Here is a 23824-nt window from a genome sequence, read left to right as displayed (position 1 = left end):
TTTTTTTTTGGTTTCTTTTTTTGTCCCCATACCACCTGCCATTTCATTATTAAAACAACAAATATGTTTTAGGCATTTAAGTATCTTTTCAAACTATTTAAAAAGCTCTGAGGAATACTGTGAAACAAGGCATTGCACATAGATCTCTATTTGGCCCAACTGTAGCCTGGTTTTCTTTTATTTCGTCGGGAGGGAAGACCCTGATTAGATAAAGACAAATATTGATTGGCATCCCTGATGATGTTTGATGCTTTAATGTAACTTGATCTGGTAATAGAGGTGGTTGGCTCGTAAGCCTCACTGTTTTCATCTAATGCTTTTTGGAGATTCTGTGGATGCTTATCTCTGAGTTAGAAATCCAGGGCATAGAAAAGACTCTTAGAGTAGTCTTTCCCAACTTTACAACTTTACTCATTAACTGGTATTCAGCCAATGAAGGAAAAAATGAGGAATTCTCTTAAACTCTCAGTAACTTTGTTTCCCAAAAAACAAAAAGTTTTTCTGAAAGTGCCTTTAGAGGTATACTGGATGAGGGAGTCTCCCTGCCATCAGGCCTATATGCAGAACTCTTAGGAGGCTGAAGTATGGCTCATAAGAGCTCTCTCCACGGTATCTCAAACAAATGAGGGAAGGATGGAGACAGAGGTTAACCTGGCAGCTTTCCTCTCTGTTCCAATTTTACATTTGGGCTTGCCTAGAGGCTGCTTATAATTCAGCCAACAATGTCTTTGGTTAGTCCATTGCTTAGTGAATGTAGCTGTACTAAATTAGAGGAGATATAGGAGAAGATCACAGAAAGGAGCATCATAATTACTCACTTACTTATTCTCAGATTTGTCCAATAAATTAATACGTTTGTAGTTGTCATTTGTAACTCCATAATTTAACGTCAGCTTTATTTTGTCTCTGCATACTTGGCCGTTTTTCTACAGTGAAGTCAGTAATACAGAAAGTCCATTAGTCTTTAACCATGAGATCTTTATTGTGCTACATGCATTTTCCTGCAAAACAACCTAATTTTATGTTTGGAATTATAAGGAAATAATGTAGTTTGTATTTGCATAGAATTTAAAAGTATAAAATATTCGTTCATGTATAATATCTATGTGATTATGTGTGTGATCTGATGAGATAGTCTGGATTTTAAATGGTATTTTACCCATTTTACCACTAAGAAAATAAGACCGTAAGTGTTTAGTGTCTAGAAGAAGGTCACATGGGTAGTAAGTGGGAGACCTGAGATTAAAACTCAAGCTTTTTTCTGCCTAAGCCTAAGCCATGGTAAACTGTCTTCTCATGGAGATTGGTTCAGCAAAGCAGGAAGGTGGCCCTGGTGAAGTTATTACCCCATGCTGAGTATTCTTTTTACTAATACACAGTTTATTCTCATTATTTACGGTAGTTATGTTTTATAAAGTTGTCACCAACACTGAATTAGCAAATACTGAACTATTGCTTCTAGGGGAAATACAAGGTTAAGTTTCTGCAAGCTTCTGATAACACCATTCTTGTCCACCGATGGCCTTGTTTTATGTGCATTTCTGTTGAAAGAGCCTTTGTTTTATATATATATATATATATACATACACACATACATACATATACACACACTTGATTTATGAACACTGAACTCATGGCCAACCAGACAAAAGTACTATAACTCATACCTGAATGAAGCTTGTCTGATGCATGTATTTTCTTTGTAAGGCACTTCAGACTTCTTGCACTTAGAAACACTAGACAGCACTCAACACTATGCTTAGGGGCCATTTTAAACAGCAAAATCATGGACGAAAGGCAAAAAATATGAAAAATGTGGCACTAAACAGACCACAAAAAAGACACTTTTTTTTTTTTTAACAACATAAGAGCTGAAGCAATAAGTCATAGCGTCACCCTGTTCAACCTCAGCTAACAATATGTGCGTCAGGTGACTCAAAATTTTCCCTGCTGTGGGGAAATGCAAATTAAAACCACAATTTAATCACCTCACTCCTGCAAAAAGAAAGGCCATAATTTTAAAAAAATAGATGTTGGCATGGATGTGGTAAAAGGGAACACTTTTACACTGCTGGTGGGAATGTAAATTAGTACAACCACTATAGAAAACAGTATGGAGAGCCCTTACAGAACTTAAAGTACAACTACTGTTTGTTCCAGCAATCCCACTACTGGGTACCTACCCAAGGAAAATAAGTCATTATATGAAAAAGGCACATGCATATGCATGTTTATAGCAGTACAGTATACAACTGCAAAAAAACGGTACCAACCAAAATGCCCATCAGCTAATGAGTGGATAAAGAAGATGTGTATGTACACCATAGAATACTACTCCACAATAAAACAGAATGAAATAATGGCCTTTGCAACAACTTGGATGGAGCTAGAGGCCATTATCTTTGTGAAGTAACTCAGGAATGGAAAACCAAACATTGTATGTTCTCACTTATAAGTAAGTGCTAAGCTATTAGGATTTAAAGGCATAAGAATGATATAATGGACTTTTGGGAAGTCTAGGAGGGAGGTGCGTGTTAGAAGACTACATATTGGGTATAGTGTACACTCCTCAGTGACCGATGCACCAAAATCTTGGAAGTCACCGCTAAAGAACTTATCCATGTAACAAAACGCCACCTGTGCCTCCAAAACTATTGAAATAAAAAAATTATCTGCTTTGGATATACATGCCCATAAATGACTCTGAGAACAATCAGTACTTATTTTTGGGTTACAAGTAAATTTTAAGAAGTAGGCAAGTTCTGAAATACGGAATTCACAAATAAGAGCGACTGTATCTAGAGCCTTCTTTACTCCAGATAGCATTTATGAGGCTTAAATGTTTTGGAACACTTATGGTGTGGATCTCCCTGCCTAGATCCCAATCATATGAGTGGAGGGGGCTTTCATAGTGAGTGTCAGAGATAGCACACAAGTTGTGTTTGGTCACCCATAAAAAAGAACCTGAAGTGAGTTTTTTTTGTTGTTAAATTTTTTAAATGTGAGACTGCTTTGCAACATTGAATTATACTCCATGGTTCATCCAGCATAGCATCTCTAACACTAAAGGACAACAACCAAAAAGAATGGGAAGATAAATGCTATTACCTCTTTTATTTATTCCCATTTGGGAAGGCTAGAGAAAGGTATCATGTAATTAGAAGAGTTCTTCTTTTACCTCCTTTACGTGGCATCACCTTTGATCTCTTATTCATTCACCCATTTCTTCATTCATTCAACAGATTTTTTTTTAAGCACCTGCTGCATTTCAGCTCCTGTATAAGGCATTGGGGTTACAAAGGCACATAACTAAGATGTTTGAAGGACAGTAAGAAAAACAAGTAGATATGGAACTGGAATACAGTGTGGTCTACTTAGATATGGAAGAATTAAATTTGGTGGGACACCATAGGAGAGACATCTTATGGTATTAAGGCCTCCTGGAGAAAGTGGTAGGATGTCTAAGTGATAACCTGAAGGGGCAGGTAACTAAAGATGGAGACAGGGACATCACAGGCAGTGGAAATAGCTAGCACAAAGCATTAAAGGAGGAGAGTACCATGTGTTAATGGATCTGAAAATATAGGCAGATAGAGAAGACACTATGGCCCTGAGTCTTGGACAGCCATGCTGTGAGTTTTATTCTGTAGGCAACAGTGAATCACCAAATTATTTTAAATAGGTGAATGCGTTGATCAAAATTACATTTTAGGAATTGCATTGAGTCTATATATTGCTTTGGACGGTATGGTCATTTTAACAATATTGAGTCTTCAAATCCATGAGCATGGGTTGTTTTTCTGTTTGTTTGTGTCACCTGTGATTTTTTTCATCAGCGTTTTATAGTTCTCCTTGGGGAGATCTTTCACCTCCTTGATTAAAAATTCTTTGGTATTTTGGGGGGGCGGCTGCTGTAAATAAAATGAAGCTAGGTGTCCATCAATGGATGACTGGATAAAAAGATATAGATGTGTACACATCATGGGGTACTACACAGCCCTAAAAAAGAATGAGGTCATGGTTTTTACAGCAACGTGGATGGGGCTGGAGGTCATTAGACTAAGTGAAATCACTAAGAAAGAGAAAATCAAATACCACATGCTCTCACCTATAAGTGAGAGCTAAACATACAGAGGGACATAATAGACACTGGGGTCTTCAAAAGGAGGGAGAGTGAGAGAGGGCTGAAGGTTGAAAACTCTCTTGAGTACCATGTTGACTATTCTGGTGAAGTGCACACTAGAAGTCCAAATCTCATAGTTATGCAATATATCCATGTAACAAATCTGCACATGAACCCCTTGAATCTATTTGAAAAAGAGCATTTTGACTACAAATGGATAATCAGTTGGATAGAACAATTACTTGCTTAATTTCTCCCCATAAAGGATATGTTTCACTTTGACTACAAATAAATAATCAGTTGGAGAGAGCAAATAACTACCAAATTTCTCCCTGTAAAGGATAGCCTTCAAGTAGAATATTTGAGAAGGAGAGAAAAAGGGTTATCTCATGACCATGTTGAGCAATGAGCTAGAAGGCTGCTTCTGTCCCTGAATTGCGAATTTCTCCCGCCCATCTTCATTCTGTTCCACCTAAGGTCCACGGCTGGATGGTATTGCACAACTATGCAATACTACTTAGATTCACAAGAGTCTTGATGTTGCTTCCTTTACAACACTATCCATTATTTCCTGCCATGGTACCCAATGGAGCCATTCTCTGTTGACCATAAATCCTATGCCTTGACCCTTTTACGATGGCAGTGCCTAATTATGATGATAAATAATCATTACTATGACCTATGGAACACTTTGTACCTATTATTGCTAATCTTACAGCAACCCTAAAGAAATGTATTTTTCCCTCATTTTAATTATTTTTAGCCTGTATTCAAATCCTTTTCTCCTCTCATGTCCACAACCTCTTTGTGATGAAGGAAGAATCAAAGCTTTTTAGTTTACTTAGGGAGAAATGCAAGTTAATTTGTATTGCCTTAGATTTTTTTCTGTAACAAGTTGGTTTTACTGACTTTGTGTATGTAAGCAGACAAAAATGTAGTCTGTGTTTTAAGCTGAATTCTGATGTCTAAATGGACTTAGGATATTTTAGCATACAGAAAAGATAAAAAACTACTCAAGTCATATATAATTATTTATCTGCTTCACCCTCTTCTAGTTTTACCTGTTAAACTAAAGAATATGATAAAATACACAAAGATGTTGATTCAGATCCTAAGGTTTTGCCTTGAATTAGCTTGACCTGGTTTATTGTCATTAACAACAGATGCATAGAGTGAAATCTGAAATCTTGTTCTGTCAGAATAAGAGTGAAGAGCGATTTGCTCTGCCCACCTAAGAACAACCGGGGCTTGTTAGTGGGACCTGAATTGATGGTGACAGGAGGTCATGAAGTCAGCTTCACAAGGAACCTCTTTAAGAGGTTGAAACTGTAAAGGACCTCAGGGATCCCTAAGGCCAATCTCCTCATTTTACAGAGTAGGTCCAGGGAATTAAATTCACTTCTGTCAGGACTATGTAGTGGAATAGTCATAGAATAAGCTATCTTCATGACAGACTCAGGAACATAATCTAACTTCTTAGAAATTACCAGCAGACTCCTGGGAAGAAAAACATCCATACACTTCATACTAACATACAGTTTCAGTGTTTGTGTAGGTATTTGTAGAGTTTATCATAGTTATAAAATGTTCAGTGAGGTCTGTTCAGTGTCAACATGATAGGAATCTGCTACAGTACATACATAATGGAATAGTTCAATGTAATAATCTTATTGTTTAACACTGTGCACATAAAAAGGATTGCCAGCTCCTTAAAAGATGATTCTGTACACAATAGAGATTGGAAGATCACCTTCATTCACTGAATTGTGTTACAGATTTTTATGCTATTGAATAAATTTTTTTGTTGTTGTTACTAGGTATACAAAATTTGTTACAGTTCTCCTAGTGTTCTTAGTGTCATAATTGGAAGCTATTTCTTAAGGTCCATATTTGACAAATTTCTCAATTTCTGGCACATTTCAGATTGTTCTGATTTTATCACTATTTACAGATTGTTTCATCTTACCCTAGTTTATATTAATATATAGGATGTGCCAATGCTAGATATTTTTATGAGAATAAAAGTTCCATCAAAATTTCTTTCAGGCATCTATACAGTCTGATTTAAGAAGTAATGTATGCCTTGAAGGCATTATCCAAGTAATTAAATTGTTCTAGTTAACAAAATATTGCTGTCTTTTCTGTGTAGTGTGATAAGCCCCCGTTAAAAAACATAGAACAGTGGCTCAGTAGTTCATAAATATAGTAGAGGCTTATTCTACTGTTATCTCTGGGGACAAAGTCTTTTCTTAATGTAATTATAGAAATGGCTCAATACACACATATTCTGTAAAATTTAATTCACTGTTCAGCCAAATTCATAGTATAATGAAATATTTAATTGTAAGGTTTTTATATTTTTTGAAAGTTGTGAACTACTCTTTGGTCATTAAAAGCACCCAGGTATTAAAACTCGTCAGGAAAGTTACCTCTGAATGGGTCTTAAAATAATCCTCTTTAAGAGCAATATGTATTTTACCTTCGAGTGGAAGGGAAAAGAGACATCAAAAGATAAAAAGCCCTAGACATGTGATAGAATATTTCTATTTCGATCTCTTATCTCTTCTTTAGTTTTCTCCACCATAGTCATGTTCTAACCTATTGACCTAGAATGTTGTATTCAGAGCATATTCTAGTATCCTTATCAAATGCAGTCCTTTCTTATGCAGTCTGAGTTCTGTCTGTAGTCCCTCATATTTGGTAAGAAGACCCAAAACTATTCAGAGCCTACAATGGAGTATCTGAATTTGGGTTGAGACTGTTTTTGTATCAGGCTGTTGATCTTACAGCACAAAGCTAGAGGAGTGAAACAACCTTTTAAGTCATCCTGCCATATTGAGAGAGCATCGTTAGCATAAAAGACGGAAAATGGGCTTTAATATTTTTCTAGGAAGATAAGAGTACTCCTTAGGTATCATCTGAAGTATAGATGAGAGAGAGAATTAACACTCTGTGTCCCCTTTGAGTTGGCTCTGCCTAGATGAAAGGGAGAGAGGTGCCGAGTCCTGGGCTCACCCATTCCAGGGAGCGTTCCTCTGTAGTGTTCCCTTCATAACCTTATAACAAGTTTCCATGTGTTCTGTGTTCATATTCACAAAAGAGTTATTGGTTTTTTTAATTTTACCCTATTTGTGATCCTTCTTGACATTATATTGTAATCCTGTGATTTATCATTATCCACCCAAATCCAACACCTTCCTCTCAAGAGTCATTAATACGTTTTTATGGGTAAAGAACTTGAATTCTGAAGACCCAGATCCAAGTCCAGGAGCCTTAACTCAATCAATGGTACTACTTTGGACTTAACTTCTCTGTGTCATATTTTCTCTGTTTATAAAATGCTGAGAATTATAGTTGTTTTTTTTCCATAGAGTTTTCAGTGTAAAATGAGATAAGGATGTGAAAATTACAAGGCTCTATGGAAATTCTGATACAGTGTTTTAATTTTTTTGATTTTACCATGCTAAAGTATTAAAAATACAGATAAGATTCTCCTACACTTTACACTCCTTTCAGGCAAACTAGTACAGTTATTAGATAAAAAAGAAATAAAAATGAAGTCAGCTTTAGAACAACTTTAGGGCATCATAATATACATGGACTCCCTTTTACCCTCCTTGTCTTGCTACTCAGAGTGTGGTCCATAGATCAGAAGCATCAGCCTCATTTGGGAGTGTGTAGAAATGCAGACCCTCCAGTCTCATCCCAGACCTGTTGATTCAGAATCTGCATTTTCACAAGATCTTTATATGCTTTGTGTGCACATTGAAGTTTGAGAAGCACCGTATAGCATCCCATGTAGCACTGGCAGCATTCAAGATGATTCTATATAGGAAACAAGTAAACATTTTTAAAAATTTTAGTTTGAAGAATATTAGAAGAAAATATTAGCCCATGAAACCTATTATTTTACAGATTTTCCTTAAGGTAAGGCTAACAGGTAGCTATTTACATATTTTTAGCAGGTGAGTTGATTTAACAGAAATTAAGTAAATGGTAGAGCAAATGATACTTGGAAATGGCAAAAATTAGGAAAGTGGCTTTTATGACTAGTCTTAAGGCAACTCTGATCTAGAAGCTGGATTCATAGCAGGGTCTTAGTATCTGTGAATGGCCTTTGGGGTGCTGTCAGCCCTAGCTGAAGGTGCCCATAGAAAGCTTAGCTTTTGGGTTTGTCAGGCACCCTAGGTCAGACTAGGGGTGTCATCTTTCACCATCTACATGAAAATACAAATTGAGACTACAAGATCTAGGGCCCTTTATTTTATTTTAGTTCTGGCTAGGATACATGTGCAGGATGTAGAAGTTTGTTACATAGGTAAACATGTGCCATGGTAGTTTGCTGCACCTATCAACCCATCAGCTAGGTATTAAGCCCAGCATGCATTGGCTATTTATCCTGATGTTCTGCCTTCCCCACCCCCTCCCCAGAGAGGCCCCAGTGTGTGTTGTTCCCTTTCCTGTGTCCATGTGTTCTCATTGTTCAGCTCCCCCTTGTAAATGAAAACATGCAGTGTTTGGGTTTCTGTTCCTGTGTAAGTTTGCTGAGGATAATGACTTTGAGCTCCACCCATTGTTTCTGTAAAGGACATGATCTTGTTCCTTTTTATGGCTGCATAGTATTCCATGATGTATATATACTACACTTTCTTTATCCAGTCTATAATTGATGGGTATTTGGGTTGATTCCAACTCTTCGCTATTGTGAACAGTGCTGCAGTGAACATATGCATTCATTTATCTTTATAATGGAATGATTTATATTCCTTTGGATATATACTCAGTAATGGGATTGGTGGTTAAAATGGCATTTCTGGTTCTAGGTCTTTGAGGAATTTCCATACTATCTTCCACAATAATTGAAATAATTTACATTCCCACCAACAGTATAAAAGTGTTCCTGTTTTTCTACAGCTTTGCCAGCATCGGTTGTTTCTTTACTTTTTAATAATTCCTATTCTGACTGGTGTGAGATGGTACCTCATTGTGGTTTAGATTGCATGTCTCTAATGATCAGTGATGATGAGCTCTTTTTTTGTGTTTGTTGTTGCATGATTGTCTTCTGTTGAAAGATGTCTGTTTGTGTCCTTTTGCCCACTTTTTTATGGGATTTTTTCTTGTAAACTTAAGTTCCTTGTAGATTTTGGATATTAGACCTTTGTCAGATGCATAGATTGCAAACAATTTCTCTCATTCTCTAGGCAGTCTGTACACTCTGATGATAGTTTCTTTTGCTGTGCACAACCTTTTTTGTTTAATTATATCCGTTTTGTCACTTTTTTGCTTTTGTTGCAGTTGCTTTTGACATTTTCATCATGAACTCTCTGCCCGTGCCCATGTCCTGAATGATATTTCCTGGATTTTCTTCTAGGGTTTTTATAGTTTTAGGTTTTACACTTAAGTCTGTAATCCATCTTGAGTTAATTTTTGTATAAGATGTAAGGAAGGGGCCAGTTTCAATTTTCTGCATATGGCTAATCAGTTCTCCCAGCTCCCATTTATTAAATAGGGAATCCCTTCTCCATTGTTTGTTTTTGTCAGGTTTGTTGAATATCAGATGGTTGTAGATGTGTGGTTTTAGTTCTGATTTCTCTGTTCTGTTCTGTTGGTCCCTGTGTCTGTTTTTGTACCAGTATGATGCTGTTTTGGTTACTGTAGCCTTATAGTATAGTTTGAAGTCAGGTAGCATGATGCCTACAGCTTTGTTCTTTTTGCTTAGCATTGTCTTGGCTATATGGGCTCTTTTTGGTTCAACATGAATTTTAAAGCAGTTTGTTCTAATTCTGTGAAGAATGTCAGTGGTAGTTTAATGAGAATAGCATTATTTTGGGCATTATGGCCATTTCCATGATACTGATTCTTCCTATCCATGAGCATGGAATGTTTTTCTATTCGTTTGTGTCCTCTCTGATTTCCCTGAGCAGTGGTTTGTGGTTCCCCTTGAAGAGGTCCTTCACTTCCTTCATTAGCTTTTGTCTTAAGTATTTTATTCTCTTTGCAGCATGAATGGGAGTTTATTCATAATTTAGCTCTATGCCTGTCTATTGTTGGTGTATAAGAATGTTTGTGATTTTTTGCACACTGATTTTGTATCCTGAGACTTTGTTGAAGTTGCTTATGAGCCTAAGAAGCTTTTGTGTTGAGAGTGGGGTTTTCTAGATACAGGATTGTGTCATCTGCAAACAGACAGTTTTATTTCCTCTTTTCTTATGTGAATACGCTTTAAATCTTTCTCTTGCCTGAGTGCTCTGGTGAGGACTTCGAATATTGTGTTGAATAGCAGTCAGTGGTAAGAGAGGGCATCCTTGTCTTGTGCTGGTTTTCTGGCTTTTGACTGTTCAGTACGATATTGGCTGTGAGTTTGTCATACATGACTCTTACTATTTTGAGGTATGGTCTATTAATACCTAACTTATTGAAAAGTTTTAATGTGAAGGATTGTTGAATTTTATTGAAAGGTAGGCCCCTTTCCGTGTCCCTTCCACTTAGTGCTCTTTTGGGAAGAGCTCAAGCACAAAAACAGCCTTTGTTTTTTTAATTTACTACTTAGACTAAATGTAGGGCCTAGAAGAATCAGTCTAATTCTCTGTGGTGGCCTGTAGCTAAATGTTTATCAAATCTGTGAACAGTTTATCCAGGAGAGTTTTAAGTCCTCAAAACTCAGTTTCTCTTGAGATACAGTTTTGGAGTCAAACTCAATTCCTCAAGAGGCCAGATTTTTAAGATTTTTATCTACATTTTTCCCTTCTAACTTTCTTTTTTTTTTTTTTCAGTTACTTATGACATTATATAAGCAAAACAAATAAATTTGTAAGCATCTAGAATGTGTAGGGGGAAATGGTTTATTTATGAATTGCCATGCCAAGCCATGCTGCCTATGCTGCCTTGTGAGTTTTTTCCCAAGCCATTCCAGGTTCCTACGTGTGCTGCTAAAATAAACACCTGTGTTCTTCTGTGCATTTTCCCCACTCTTTTTTCCTCAGCCCCTTGTGCACTCCATCTTGACATTACTCTTGGATTCTATGGTCTGTGACTATCCGCCTGAACCCATCACCTTAACCAACTTAGAGAGTTCAGTTGCAGAAGATTTTCTTATAATGAAACTATAGGTTATTGATCAGTGGTGTTGCTCCTCATGAAAAACTTTCCAGAGATTTATAAATTGAAGAAGCATGGTAACTTATAGTTATATAAAGAATGATATCCAGAAGATTCTTTCGTTATCTGCATACAAAGCTAAATAGTTCATTTCATTTTTAAAGTATTACTTAGACTTCATATTGTCATCCTATGGCCAGTTGGAACGTCTTTGCTATTTTTTTGTTGTAATAGGAGATATTGTAAAATAATTTTATACAATTGCAGAACCCAGCCTCCTTCCTAATTTCTTCCATTTAAAATAATGTACATAAAACAAAGTCAAGAGACAAGTAGCAGATTGTGGAAAAATCTTTGCAGTATTATGACAGAGGCCTAATTTCCTTAATATCCATAGAGCTCTTCAAATGGCTAAAAAGAATAACCCAGTAGAAAAAAAGCCAAGAAATAAGCATGAAAAGAGATCAACTCCCATGTATCGTCAAACAAAAATCAAAACAAGTTGCTGTTTTCCAACTGTTAGATTGGTTGAAATGAAAATGTTTGAAAAACCTCAGTATTAAAGAGTAGGAAAAATAGTATGTTGTTGGAATTATGAATTGTTAAACTTTCCCAAAGGGTGATTTGGCAATATTTATGAAATGTACACAGACTTGGATCAAGAAATTCCACAGATATGAAAAGACATGTATGTAATGATAGTGTTTGCAGCATTGTTTATAATAGCCTAAACTGAAAGTAAGTTCTGTGTCTCTTAGGAGGGTTTACAGTAGTACCATTGTTTATTGAGCCCATGGAATAACCTGAAGCCGCTAAAAGATGCCCTAGCTTTATGGGGGGGGGGGGAAGGAAGGAAAAAACAAAATATAGAAGACTGAATAATATGATCCCATTTGTATTAAAAAAAAAAAGGATGAAAGGATGCTATATATACTCTACTTATATGTGAATAATTGTTCTTTGAAAAGATGAAAGAGGTAATTATGGAAAGAGGGGGTAGAGATCAGAGATCCAGAGGATAGAGAGCGGCAGTGGGAGAGTAAGACAGAGGGTAAGGCCTTTAATTATTTAAAAAAGAAATTTGAATTTGTCAAAACAATTTTGCGTGATAAATGTTAGTGATTTAGGTGTGTTGAGAGACAGTGATAAACACTCTAATTCATTTCTCTTTTCCCAACCCACACACTCCTCCTGTCCCCCACCTTCATTCCCACCCCTAATAGTTATGCTTTCCTGAATATTAGCTGAGTGTTTTCATTTCCCTTGGGGGACTGCTTTTGAGAGAGAAAACAAGTATCAGTGAAGTGACCAAAGGGCTGGCCATGGAGGGAAAAATAAAGGCTTTGCCCAGTATTGAAAATGAAAAGCTGTCTGCTAAAAATGAAACCATTGTTTGGTAATTTCACTTAACCATTTAAAATAATTCAGATAAAAGCAATGACATTTTCCTGAAGAATTTGGTTTGGACTTCTTCTATAATTAATTATTTTAGTTGCCTATTGCTCCTATAAGGAAAACAAAGTTCTTTTTCTCAAGCCCTTTTTCTTTTAACCCCTAGGGATACAAGGACATTCTCATTTCTATGTCTAGTTTGAGGCAGACGCTTTGCATTATTGATGGAGTTCTTTTTAGAAATGGACTTTTGCCTTCTTTAAATAGCCTTGGACATGCCTGTGTCTCACCATTACCCAGGAAGTACATTTTGACACCTGGATTGAGTTATGAAATATATCTTTTACTCCTCACTTTCTCCAGTTGCGCAGCATTTTAAATTCACCCAATAGCATTTTACTTAGTTTATTTTAGTACTTCAGAAAGTTATTTAAAAGTTTGTTGACTCAGTTTTTAAATCAAAAACTGTTCTACATGTTATTTTAATATTTCACATAAAATTTAGTTTTTAAATATTTTTCATTTTTCAGCTCCACCTTCTGGTACCCTGAGGACTTCTCATGTCATAAATTTGTCCTTCATTTTTGCCTTAGAGGTCCTTTTCTCAGTACTGCATTTGGGTGTCTGTGAGCTGTAGCCAGAGATGTCCTATGCCTAGTGATAGGCTTCTACCAGCTTTCGTGCATGGTTGAATAGGATGTTTTTTCAATTTTATTTCTGTTTTTCTTTTTTTTCCAGACACCTCTGCATTTTTTTTTTCCCAATCTAAACTTTCTGGGAGTGATCATGCTTTTTTCTTTCAGATGGAGACTATTTTACCTTTACAAGACATGAACCCATTGGAGTGTGTGGACAGATCATCCCAGTGAGTGTATCTCCTCGCACCTCGTATTTATTTTCATTTGACCCAGTTCTCTTACAGACATATAAAACATGGTCCTCAGCGATGTGTGTTTTCCATTACTGGGGGAAAAAAAACTGAGCTCATGTTGTTGACATATCTTTAACAGCCTCCCTGCAAATGCTTATTTGAACAGGTTAATAGGGTTTCAGCTCTGTTACCAGGAGTTGAATTCTCAAGTCAAGGAATTCTCATGATTAAAATAAGCAAAGCAAAGCATAGTGTATTAATAACCTTCCCCTGATTATTATGTCCATTCTGCTTATGGAAAATTAATGCTTTGTTATATTTGCTTGTGACTCACCATCCTTCCAGGCATTTTATATGATCTTTTAATCTCATTCTTTCCCACTGTTTCTTTTCACAAGAATCTAGATAGAAGATGCTACAGAAGACACAGCATTACAATTCACATCACAGTCATAATTGAAATCATGCAGGGCTGTTGTGTATCTTGTAAAGAGAAATAGATGTAGTGCTTAGTGTTTGGATTGGAACATTAAACACTGTCCTTTTATTCCTCTCTGTCTCTCATACACACCCTTGGTATAACACAAAACATCACCAAAGCTTTTGACAGTATTAGCTAATAGTTCCGGCAGGGATTTCAAGAGGAGGCTCAAATTAAACTCTTACAGCATAGACAAGTTTTCTTTTTTCAAAACGCAGTAGTATAACTCAAGATAATCTTTGGCATTGGGAACCAAAGATCTGGTGAAGGTATATTTGTTCAAATAATTGATACATCCCAGGTTACATGAAATTTATTACAGAATGCAAAAGGGAAAACGGAACAAAACAACTTAAACCAAGCCTCCTAAAGTCTCTAGGGAAATCCTACTTGGATCAGCTCTGGGATGAGGTGTGTCACCTTCCTTGTAGTTTTCAAACTTACTTTTCTTGCCCTTCCCCAGACTCTCAAAGCTGCAGCTTCACTGACAGGACAAGAGCTGTTTTTCAGCCAGCTCTGGCTCAATTACTGCACTTCAAGATTTATACACTGTAGATGGAATTAAAACATTACTGTGGACTCCCAAGTTTATAAACAACTAAGGAGAAAAGAAATTGGGTGTTCAGTGAAGGCCAGACACTTGTATATTTTTGCAAGCTTGCCAGAGCCAGTGAGAAGCCTTCGAGGATGGCAGCTGAGATGCTTCAGGCAGAAACACATTGTGGTCAAGGGCTGAAGCCAGGGGATGAGGATTTCTGTTTTCTTTCTTAATGAAATTATCAATGACACCTGATAGTACTGAGGCTCATGCCTGAGCTTATGACAATACAAGCTTAATATCCTTTTAAAATCAGTTTAAACCATTTAAGACCCCAACCTCATCTACTCATGTAAATGTAGTTCAGTTTCCAATAGCTTCTTTCACAGTGGGAAAGAGACAAATGAAAATTTTGGCATAGTCATTAGTATATGCAGTTTATTTTTTGTGATCTTATGTTTATGACAATGAATGTATCTAAAGTACTACCCTGAAATACACGTTGACTTAACTATAACTCATAGTTAGAATTTTCTTTTCTAGTTCTTCCAGTTGAAGAGTTTTCATACCAGTGTGAAAATTCTGATGTAAAATTCTCAGATGCAAGAAAGTCTTCACACATGAGAACTTACTGGAAACAAAGCCAAATTTTAAAAAACGGAAAACAAAAGTGACAAAAAACAAACCAAAACACAGAAATTACAAAATTGCCTGTTCACCATGGGATTTCTTTTGGTGGGTAGTTGGAAAGTGGTAATTTGTTGGTCAGAGAGAAAAGGGGAGATTTCCAGGGTCAACGCTATTCTGTTCTTAATGAAGTAATTGAAAATCCAAACATCTCTACTTTATAGTGGACAAGATTTATGTTGAGGACTGGTTTGAGAAATATGAGAAGTCACAGCGTGAAAACAAAGTCGTGGGGAAATAGTTTTTCATCTATCAAGTTTGATTTTTTTCCTTTCAGTGGAACTTTCCCCTGCTGATGTTTGCCTGGAAAATTGCTCCAGCCTTGTGTTGTGGCAATACGGTAGTTATTAAGCCAGCAGAGCAGACACCACTCAGTGCACTCTACATGGGAGCCCTCATCAAGGAGGTAAGAGAAGCTGACTTCAGGAATGCTTCTGACTCCCTTTACAACTGGAGTCTACTGGAGCATATCTCATTTAACATGATGTATCAACTCTCATCAGCTACATTTCCTCCTGTTCTGTTTTCTTAGGCGGGCTTTCCTCCCGGAGTCATCAATATTTTGCCAGGATATGGGCCAACAGCTGGAGCCGCAATAGCTTCTCACACTGGCATAGACAAGATTGCGTTCACAGGATCTACTGAGGTATGTATCTGAAAAAGCAGGGACTGAGAAACAGACCTGCAAATGAGTTGAGGGGTTAAAAATGATAAAAAATAATCTGGGCGTGGTGGCTCAGGCCTGCAATCCCAGCACTTTGAGAGGCTGAGGTGGGCAGATCACGAGGTCAGGAGATGGAGATCATCCTGCCTAATACGGTGAAACCCAGTCTTTACTAAAAATACAAAAAATTAGCGGGGCATGGCGGCATGCACCTTTAGTCCCAGCTACTTGTGAGGTTGAGGCAAGAGAGTTGCTTGAACCCGGGAGGCAGAGGTTGCAGTGAGCTGAGATCGCACCACTGCACTACATCCTGGCCGACAGAGCAACACTCCGTCTCAAACACAACAAAAAACAATAAAAATAGGACCCATAGGCTAGATAGCAAAAGGGCAGTGAGTACCCAAGCCCACAAAGGGTAACATTGGTGTCTCAGAAAGAACACTGGTGGATGTGAAAGCAAATGCACACAGGGACCGTTTGACACCACAGACCTCTGAGTATTTTTGTGATATCATCTGTGTCAGAACTATCCCAGAAGCTAGGGTTCTAGACATTTTGTTGAGTGAAGAACAGTAGTTACAGAAGCAAGTTAAGGTGGAAAGCTAGTCTCTGGTAAGGATCAGAGTGGAGACACAAGCTTTCCCTTCTCATTGTTTTGACAGGTCGGGTAGATGCAATTGGCAACTTACTATGCCCCATGAGCCATAAGAGATGATATAGAGCAGGGCTCGGCACATTTTTTCTGTAAAAGGCCAGATAGTAAATGCGGTAGATTTTGCGGGCAATGTGGTCTCTGTTGCAACTACTCAGCCATGCCGTAGTATTACCAAACAGTCATAGATAATACATAAACTTTATATATAGGCATGGAAATTGGAATTGTCACCCAATTTTTATAAATTACAAAATCCTTGTCTCTTGTTTCTAGACATTTAAAAATGCAGGCCAGTTGTGGTGGTTGACGCCTGTAATCCCAGCACTTTGGGAGGCCGAGGCGGGCAGATCATGAGGTTGATTATGATTATGTCTCTAATCATAATAATAATGCAAAAACTGTTCTTAGCTTGTAGGTCATACCAAAACAGCATGTTAAGTTTGACCCATGGGCCACAGTTTTCAGATCCCTGTTACAGAGTCACAAGTCAGCTAAGGAAGATTTATGAACGTTACTCAAATATCTTTGATTTAGGTGTCACAGATGATAAGAGAGTCTGATTCATTGTTTCAAGTAGAACCTCACAGCTGATATAATCATTGAACAAGGGATGTCTGCAGGCTTAGAACAGTATTGTCTAATAGCAACCTTTGTCATTTGAAATTGGCTGGTAGCAGCCAGGTGCAGTGGCTCATGCCTGTAATCCCAGCACTTTGGGAGGCTGAGGCTGGTGGATCATGAGGTCAGGAGATTGAGACCATTCTGGCCAACATGGTGAAACCCTGTCTCTGCTAAAAATACAAAAACTAGCTGGGCACGGTGGCTCACGCCTGTAATCCCAGCACTTTGGGAGGCTGAGGTGGGCAGATCACGAGGTCAGGAGTTCGAGAGCAGCCTGGCCAATATGATGAAATCCCATCTGTACCGAAAATATAAACTAGCCGGGTATGGTGGCATGCATCTGTAGTCCCAGCTACTTGGGAGGCGGAGGTTGCAATAAGCTGAGGTCGCATTCCAGCTTGCAAAAGAGCGAGACTCCGTCTGAAAAAAAAAAAAAAAAAAAAAATTGGTGAGTAGCCACATTAAAAAGAAGTAAAATCAATTTTAACATTTAATCCAGTATTTTGACAATTTTTTAACATATAATCAGTATAAGTTATTAATACAATAGTCTATATTCCCTTTTTCACAGGAATTCTTTCAAATATGGTGTTTTACATTTACAGCACATTTCAGTTCACACTAGCCACATTTCAAGTTCCCCATTGCCATGTGTGCTACCATATTGGACAGCACAGATCTGTAAACATTTTATCAGTTGACACAGAGTTAATTATAGTTGGTTAAACTGACTTAAAATAGTAAATTTAATAAACCATTAATATTAATTCAGTTAGATTACTGAGTTTTGTGTTTGTCAAGCGTTAACCTGTTTCCAAACATTTTATTCTAGTTGTACTTGTTATCATTATTTTGCAGTTTAATGAAATATTTAAACCAAAATGTGAGTATGAAAGGGAATTATTAAGTTTAATGCTTTGAACATATTTGCTAAAGGCTAGATGCTAACAGAAACTGAAGATGCAATCAATTAGGAATGAGCAAGACAACTGTAGAAGACTAGGGAAAAATATAAATCTAGATAGAATGTGCACCTGGAATGGCTTTGCAAATGTTTTTAAGTCCCTACTTCACTTTAAAGAAATTGAAGACAGAAATCATAAATAATATTGTAGAGTTGTGTTTTAATCAGAAGAGACAGGTGGACCCATAATTAAAGTTCTTGGTTCTATATCAAAAGCCTGGAGAATGAATATACATATTTTAAAAAGTAAAATGAAATATTTAAAGTATATTTTTCTGGTTTAACCTTTTTCTGCTGCCCAACTAATGGACCTGATTGAGTCAGTCAAGAGGCTTCTATGGTGTGATTTCTTTCTTTTTTTCTTTGAGACAGAGTTTCACTCTTTCACCCAGGCTGCAGTAAAGTGGCACAATCTCAGCTCACTGCAGCCACCACCCCCGCTGGGTTCAGGTGATTCTCCAGCCTCCCAAGTAGCTGAGATTGTAGGCACCCACCATCATGCCTCCCTAATTTTTACTAGAGATGGGTTTTTGCCATGTTGGCCAGGTCATGTTAGCTGGTCTCAAACTCCTGACCTCAGGTGATCCACCTGCCTTGGCTTCCCAAATTGCTAGGATTACAGGTGTGAACCACAGTGTCCGGCCTATTGTGTAATTTTTTAAAATAAAAATTACAGCATAATACATCAAGCCAGAGATAATACCTTATCATGTCAGTACCTACATCTCTTTTGTTTTTAACAGCTGCATAGAATACTCTTCTATCAGCATATCTTAATTTAATTAATCCTATATTAATGTACATTTGAAGGTGTTCTTTTTTTCCACTCATATTTTCTGTTAGACTACTGAAATGAAAACCTTTGGATACCCCAGAAAAATTTTGTGTGTGTGGATACGTATTTGTAAATCCAACTGTATACATGTATGTGTTCACACACATGTATATATGCATGTATTAGACACACTGTTGGATATCGATCTAGAAGTGGAATTGCAAAATATAAAGGTATTTATAAGTTGCTTACCAAGAATACCTCAGAGTGATGGTTTCCTCTATAAAGTGTCTTTAAGTCCTAAGTTAATCTATTGTTTGTTGTGGAATTTGAAAATACGATTCTCAGTTTGTTCTTTGCTTTTTTTAAACAGAGTTGTTTGCCATGTGCAGATTTTAAGTTCACATGTAGGTCCTATCTTTTAGTCTTTCTCTGACAGCTTCTTGAAGAAACCCCTTCAAAATTTTACAAAGGGCCCTTAATTTTTTCTTTCAGTAGTTTTATGGTTTTGTTTTTCTTTAAATGTTTAATCTGGTTGGAATTTATTTTCATGGATAAGGAAAGGTGAGGGTTGTTTGTTTGTTTATAAATGAGTGTTCAGTTGCTTCAAAACAATTTATTAAACAGTCTATCCCTTGGTAACTTATCTGAATATAACATAACATTAAATGATACATTTCCAAATGTACAGGTTGGTGCAAAAGTAATTTGATTAAAAGTAATGGCAAAAACCACAATGACTTTTGTACGAACCTATACATGAAATTTCTGATTTAAAGCTCATAATTTTATCTGTTCTTTCACCAATACCAGACTTCCTTAATTACTAGGTTTCATAAATGTGTTACCATAATGTAGGCAAGATGCCCTTTATTTGGTTTTTCAAAGCCCATTTATTCTTTCAGAAGAAATTTCAATTTCATTTTCTAAGGACCTTATGTTCCTCTCAAAAACTTATATTGGAATTTTGATTGGCATGACATTAAATGTCTATATTAAAATGAGGAAAAGCACTATCTTTACCATATTGACTCCTCATCTAGGGATATGAGACAAATCTCATTTTTTTGTTGTAGTGTTCATCACTGATGTCATCATATATGTATTAGGCATTTCTTGATGAGCATGTAGTGTTTTCTTCCAAGATACTTCAGTCTAAAAATAAGTACCATTTTTTTAAATAAGTCACAATACCAGGTAGTGGAAGTTATAAATGGAACCTCCTCTTTTCAGGCCAGACAAGGAGCTACATAGTCTTTAAAAACGTAAGTGCTTATTGCCCAGTGACTTGGGTTCAAATCTGTTTTGCCACTGAAGATCTTTTTTTGATTTTAATTTTTTAAATGACTGAAGTATAATTTACATACAATAAAATGGACCCATTTAAGAACCATGTATACACACCTGTATAACCACCATCTAAATCAAGATATAGAATATCTCCGTACCTTAGAAGGATTTCTCATGCCTCTTTGTAGGTAACATCCTTGGCTTCTGGCAACCATTGATTATTTTTATTAATTTTACCTATTCTAGAATTTCATATAACTGGAATAATATCTACTCTTCATGGTTGTTTTTTTCTCTTTGTCACATCTTTTTTTGGTCCATATTTTCTCTGTCTGTTTTCTTTTGGATGAATTGGATAATTTTACCACTCTTTTATTTTCTATTTTGCATTATTAGTTGTACCTCTTTTTAAAGTGTTTGCTTTAGTATGTGCAATACGCACCTCAATTGCAGTCTACCATTAAATACTATTATGTTACTTCATATATAATGTGGTAACCATAAAACAGTATTCTTAAATTTCTAATTTTATTCTTTCTGCTATTGTTGCCCTAATATTTATGTCTACATATATTACGTGCCCCATGATACATGGCTGCTGTTTTTGTTTTAAAATTTGTTTAAATAATAAAACCCAGTTATTGTCTGTTTACTCACATACTTGATATTTCTGGCCGTCTTCCTTTTTTGTGTAGGCTCATTTCCTTCTGGTATCATTTTCCTTATCTGTAAAAAGATATTTAACATGTCTTTTTATTATAGTTTGAGTTCTGGGGTACATGTGCAGAATGTGCAGGTTTGTTGCATAGTTATACATGTGCCATGGTGGTGTGCTGCACCCATCACGTACATTAGGTATTTCTCCTAATGCTATCCCACTCCTATGCCCCCAACCCCGGCAAGCCCCAGTGTGTGATGTTCCCCTCCCTGTGTCCATGTGTTCTCATTGTTCAGCTCTCACTTATGAGACAGAACATCCAGTGTTTGTTTTTCTCCTCTTGTGTTAGTTTGCTGAGTATGATGGTTTCCAGCTTCATCCATGTCACTGCAAAGGACATGAACTCATCATTTTTGATGGCTGCATAGTATTCCATGGTGTATATGTGCATTTTCTTTATCCAGTGTGTCACTGATGGGCATTTGGGTTGAAGTCTTTGCTATTGTGAACAGTGGTGCAATGAACATACATGTACATGTGTCTTTATAGTAGAATGATATATAATCCTTTGGGCATATACCCAGTAATGGGATTGCTGGGTCAAATGGTATGTCTAGTTCTAGATTGAGGAATCGCCACACTGTCTTCCACAGTGGTTGAACTAATTTACACTCCCACCAACAGTGTAAAAGCGTTCCTATTTCTTCACATCCTCTCCAGCATCTGTTGTCTCCTGACTTTTTAATGATCGCCATTCAAACTGGTGTGAGATGGTATCTCACTGTGGTTCTGATTTGCATTTCTCTAATGACCATGATGATGAGCTTTTTTTCATGTTTGTTAGCTACATAAATGCCTTTTGAGAAGTATCTGTTCCTATTCTTCACCCACTTTTTGATGGGGTTGTTGTTTTCTCATAAATTTAAGTTCCTGGTGGATTCTGGATATTAGCCCTTTGTCAGATGGCTAGATAGCAAAAATTTTCTCACATTCTGTAGGTTGCCTGTTCACTCTGATGATAGTTTCTTTTGCTGGACAAAAGCTCTTTAGTTTAAGTACATTGCATTTGTATATTTTGGCTCTTGTTGCCGTTGCTTTTGGTGTTTTGGTCACTAAGTCCTTGGCCATGCTTATCTCCTGAATGATACTGCCTAGGTTTTCTTCTAGGATTTGTATGGTGTTAGGTCTTACGTTTAAATCATTAATCAAGTTTGAGTTAATTTTTGTATAAGGTGTAAGGAAAGCATCCAGTTTAAGCTTTCTGCATATGGCTATCCAGTTTTCTCAACACCATTTATTAAATAGGAAATCTTTTCCCCATTGCTTCTTTTTGTCAGATTTGTCAAAGATCAGATGGTTGTAGATGTGTGGCATTATTTCTGAGGCCTCTGTTCTGTTCCATTGGTCTAAATCTCTGTTTTGGTATCAGAACCAAGCTGTGTTGATTACTGAAGCCTTGTAGGATAGACGGAAGTCAGATACCATGATGTCTCCAGATTTCTGGGCTTGTGTGCGTGCCCGCGCGCGCGCACTTAGGATTGCCTTGGCTACATGGGCTCTTTTTTTGTTGCATATGAAATTTAGACTGGTTTTTTCCAGTTCTGTGAAGAAAATCAGTGGTAGCTTGATGGAAATAGCATTGAATCTATAAATTACTTTTGGCAGTATGGCCATTTTCTCGATATTGATTCTTTTTATCGATGAGTGTGGAATGTTTTCTATCTGTTTGTGTCCTCTCTTATTTCCTTGAGCAGTGGTTTGTAGTTCTCCTTGAAGAGGTCCTTCATGTCCTTTGTTGTATTCCTAGATATTTTACACTCTGTGTAGTAATTGTGAGTTCACTCATGATTTGGCTGTTTATTGGTGTATAGGAATGCTTGTGCTTTTTGCACATGGATTTTGTATCCTGACACTGCTGAAGTTGCTTATCAACTTAAGGAGATGATGGGCCGAGACAATGGGGTCTTCCAAATACACAGTCATGTCATCTGCAAATAGAGACAATTTGGCTTCCTCCTTTTCTAATTGAATACCCTGTATTTCTTTTTCTTGCCTGATTGCCCTGGCCACAACTTCCAATAGTATGTTCAATAAGAGTGGTGAGAAGAGGACATCCTTGTCTTGTGCCAGCTTTCAAAGGGACTGCTTCCAGTTTTTGCCCATTCACTATAATATTGGCTGTGGGTTTGTCATAAGTAACTATTATTTTGAGATCTGTTACATCAATACCTAGTTTATTGAGAGAGTTTTGCATAAAGAGGTGTTGAATTTTCTTGAAGGCCACCTCTGCATCTATTGAGATAATCATGTGGTTTTCATCTTTGGTTCTGTGTGTGTGTTGGATTATGTTTATTGATTTGCATATGTTGAACCAGCCTTGCATCCCAGGCATGAAGCTGACCTGATCGTGATGGGTAAGCTTTTGGAGGTACTGTTGGATTTGGTCTGCCAGTATTTTGTTCAGGATATTCACATTGATGTTTATCAGGGATTTTGGCCTGAAATTTTCTTTTTTACTTGTGTCTCTGCCAGGTGTTGGTATCAGGATGATACTGGCCTCATAAAATGAGTTAGGGAGGAGTCCCTCTTTTGCCGTTGTTTGGAATAGTTTCAGAAGGAATGGTACCAGCTCCTCTTTGTACCTCTGGGCTGTGAATATGTCTGGTTCTGGAATTCTTTTGGTTGGTAGGCTATTTGCTGCCTCAATTTCAGAACTTTTTATTGGTCTACTGAGGGATTTGACTTCTTCCTGGTTTAGTCTTGGGAGGGTGTATTTGTCTAGGAATTCATCCATTTCTTTTAGTTTTTCTGGTTTATTTGCAAAGAAGTGTTCATAGTATTGTCTGATGGTAGTTTGTATTTCTGTGGGATCAGTAGTGATAGCCCCTTTATCATTTTTTATTGCATCTATTTGATTCTTCTTTCCTTTCCTCCTTATTGCTCTGCCTGGCAGTCTGTTTTGTTCATCTTTTCACAAAAATGTCCCCTGGATTTATTGATTTTTTTT

At 37.0% G+C, this 23824-nt stretch overlaps 1 protein-coding gene across 2 annotated transcripts in view; it reads left to right on the top strand.

The window, feature by feature from the left end:
- ALDH1A2 (aldehyde dehydrogenase 1 family member A2) overlaps nucleotides 1–23824 on the top strand; it is a 194677-nt gene that overhangs the window by 131672 nt on the left and 39181 nt on the right. For both annotated transcript variants that reach the window (XM_017531888.2, XM_017531887.2), the window contains exons 5-7: nucleotides 13417–13478; nucleotides 15468–15596; nucleotides 15723–15836. In XM_017531888.2, coding sequence (XP_017387377.1) covers nucleotides 13417–13478; nucleotides 15468–15596; nucleotides 15723–15836 — 305 coding nt within the window. The remainder of the gene's footprint in view (nucleotides 1–13416; nucleotides 13479–15467; nucleotides 15597–15722; nucleotides 15837–23824) is intronic.

Source organism: Cebus imitator, unplaced genomic scaffold (assembly GCF_001604975.1).
Source record: "Cebus imitator isolate Cc_AM_T3 unplaced genomic scaffold, Cebus_imitator-1.0 Scaffold74, whole genome shotgun sequence".
In the NCBI taxonomy this organism is placed as follows: domain Eukaryota; kingdom Metazoa; phylum Chordata; class Mammalia; order Primates; family Cebidae; genus Cebus; species Cebus imitator.
Note: the sequence above shows the minus strand (reverse complement) of the source record. Positions and strands in the feature narration are given on the sequence as shown.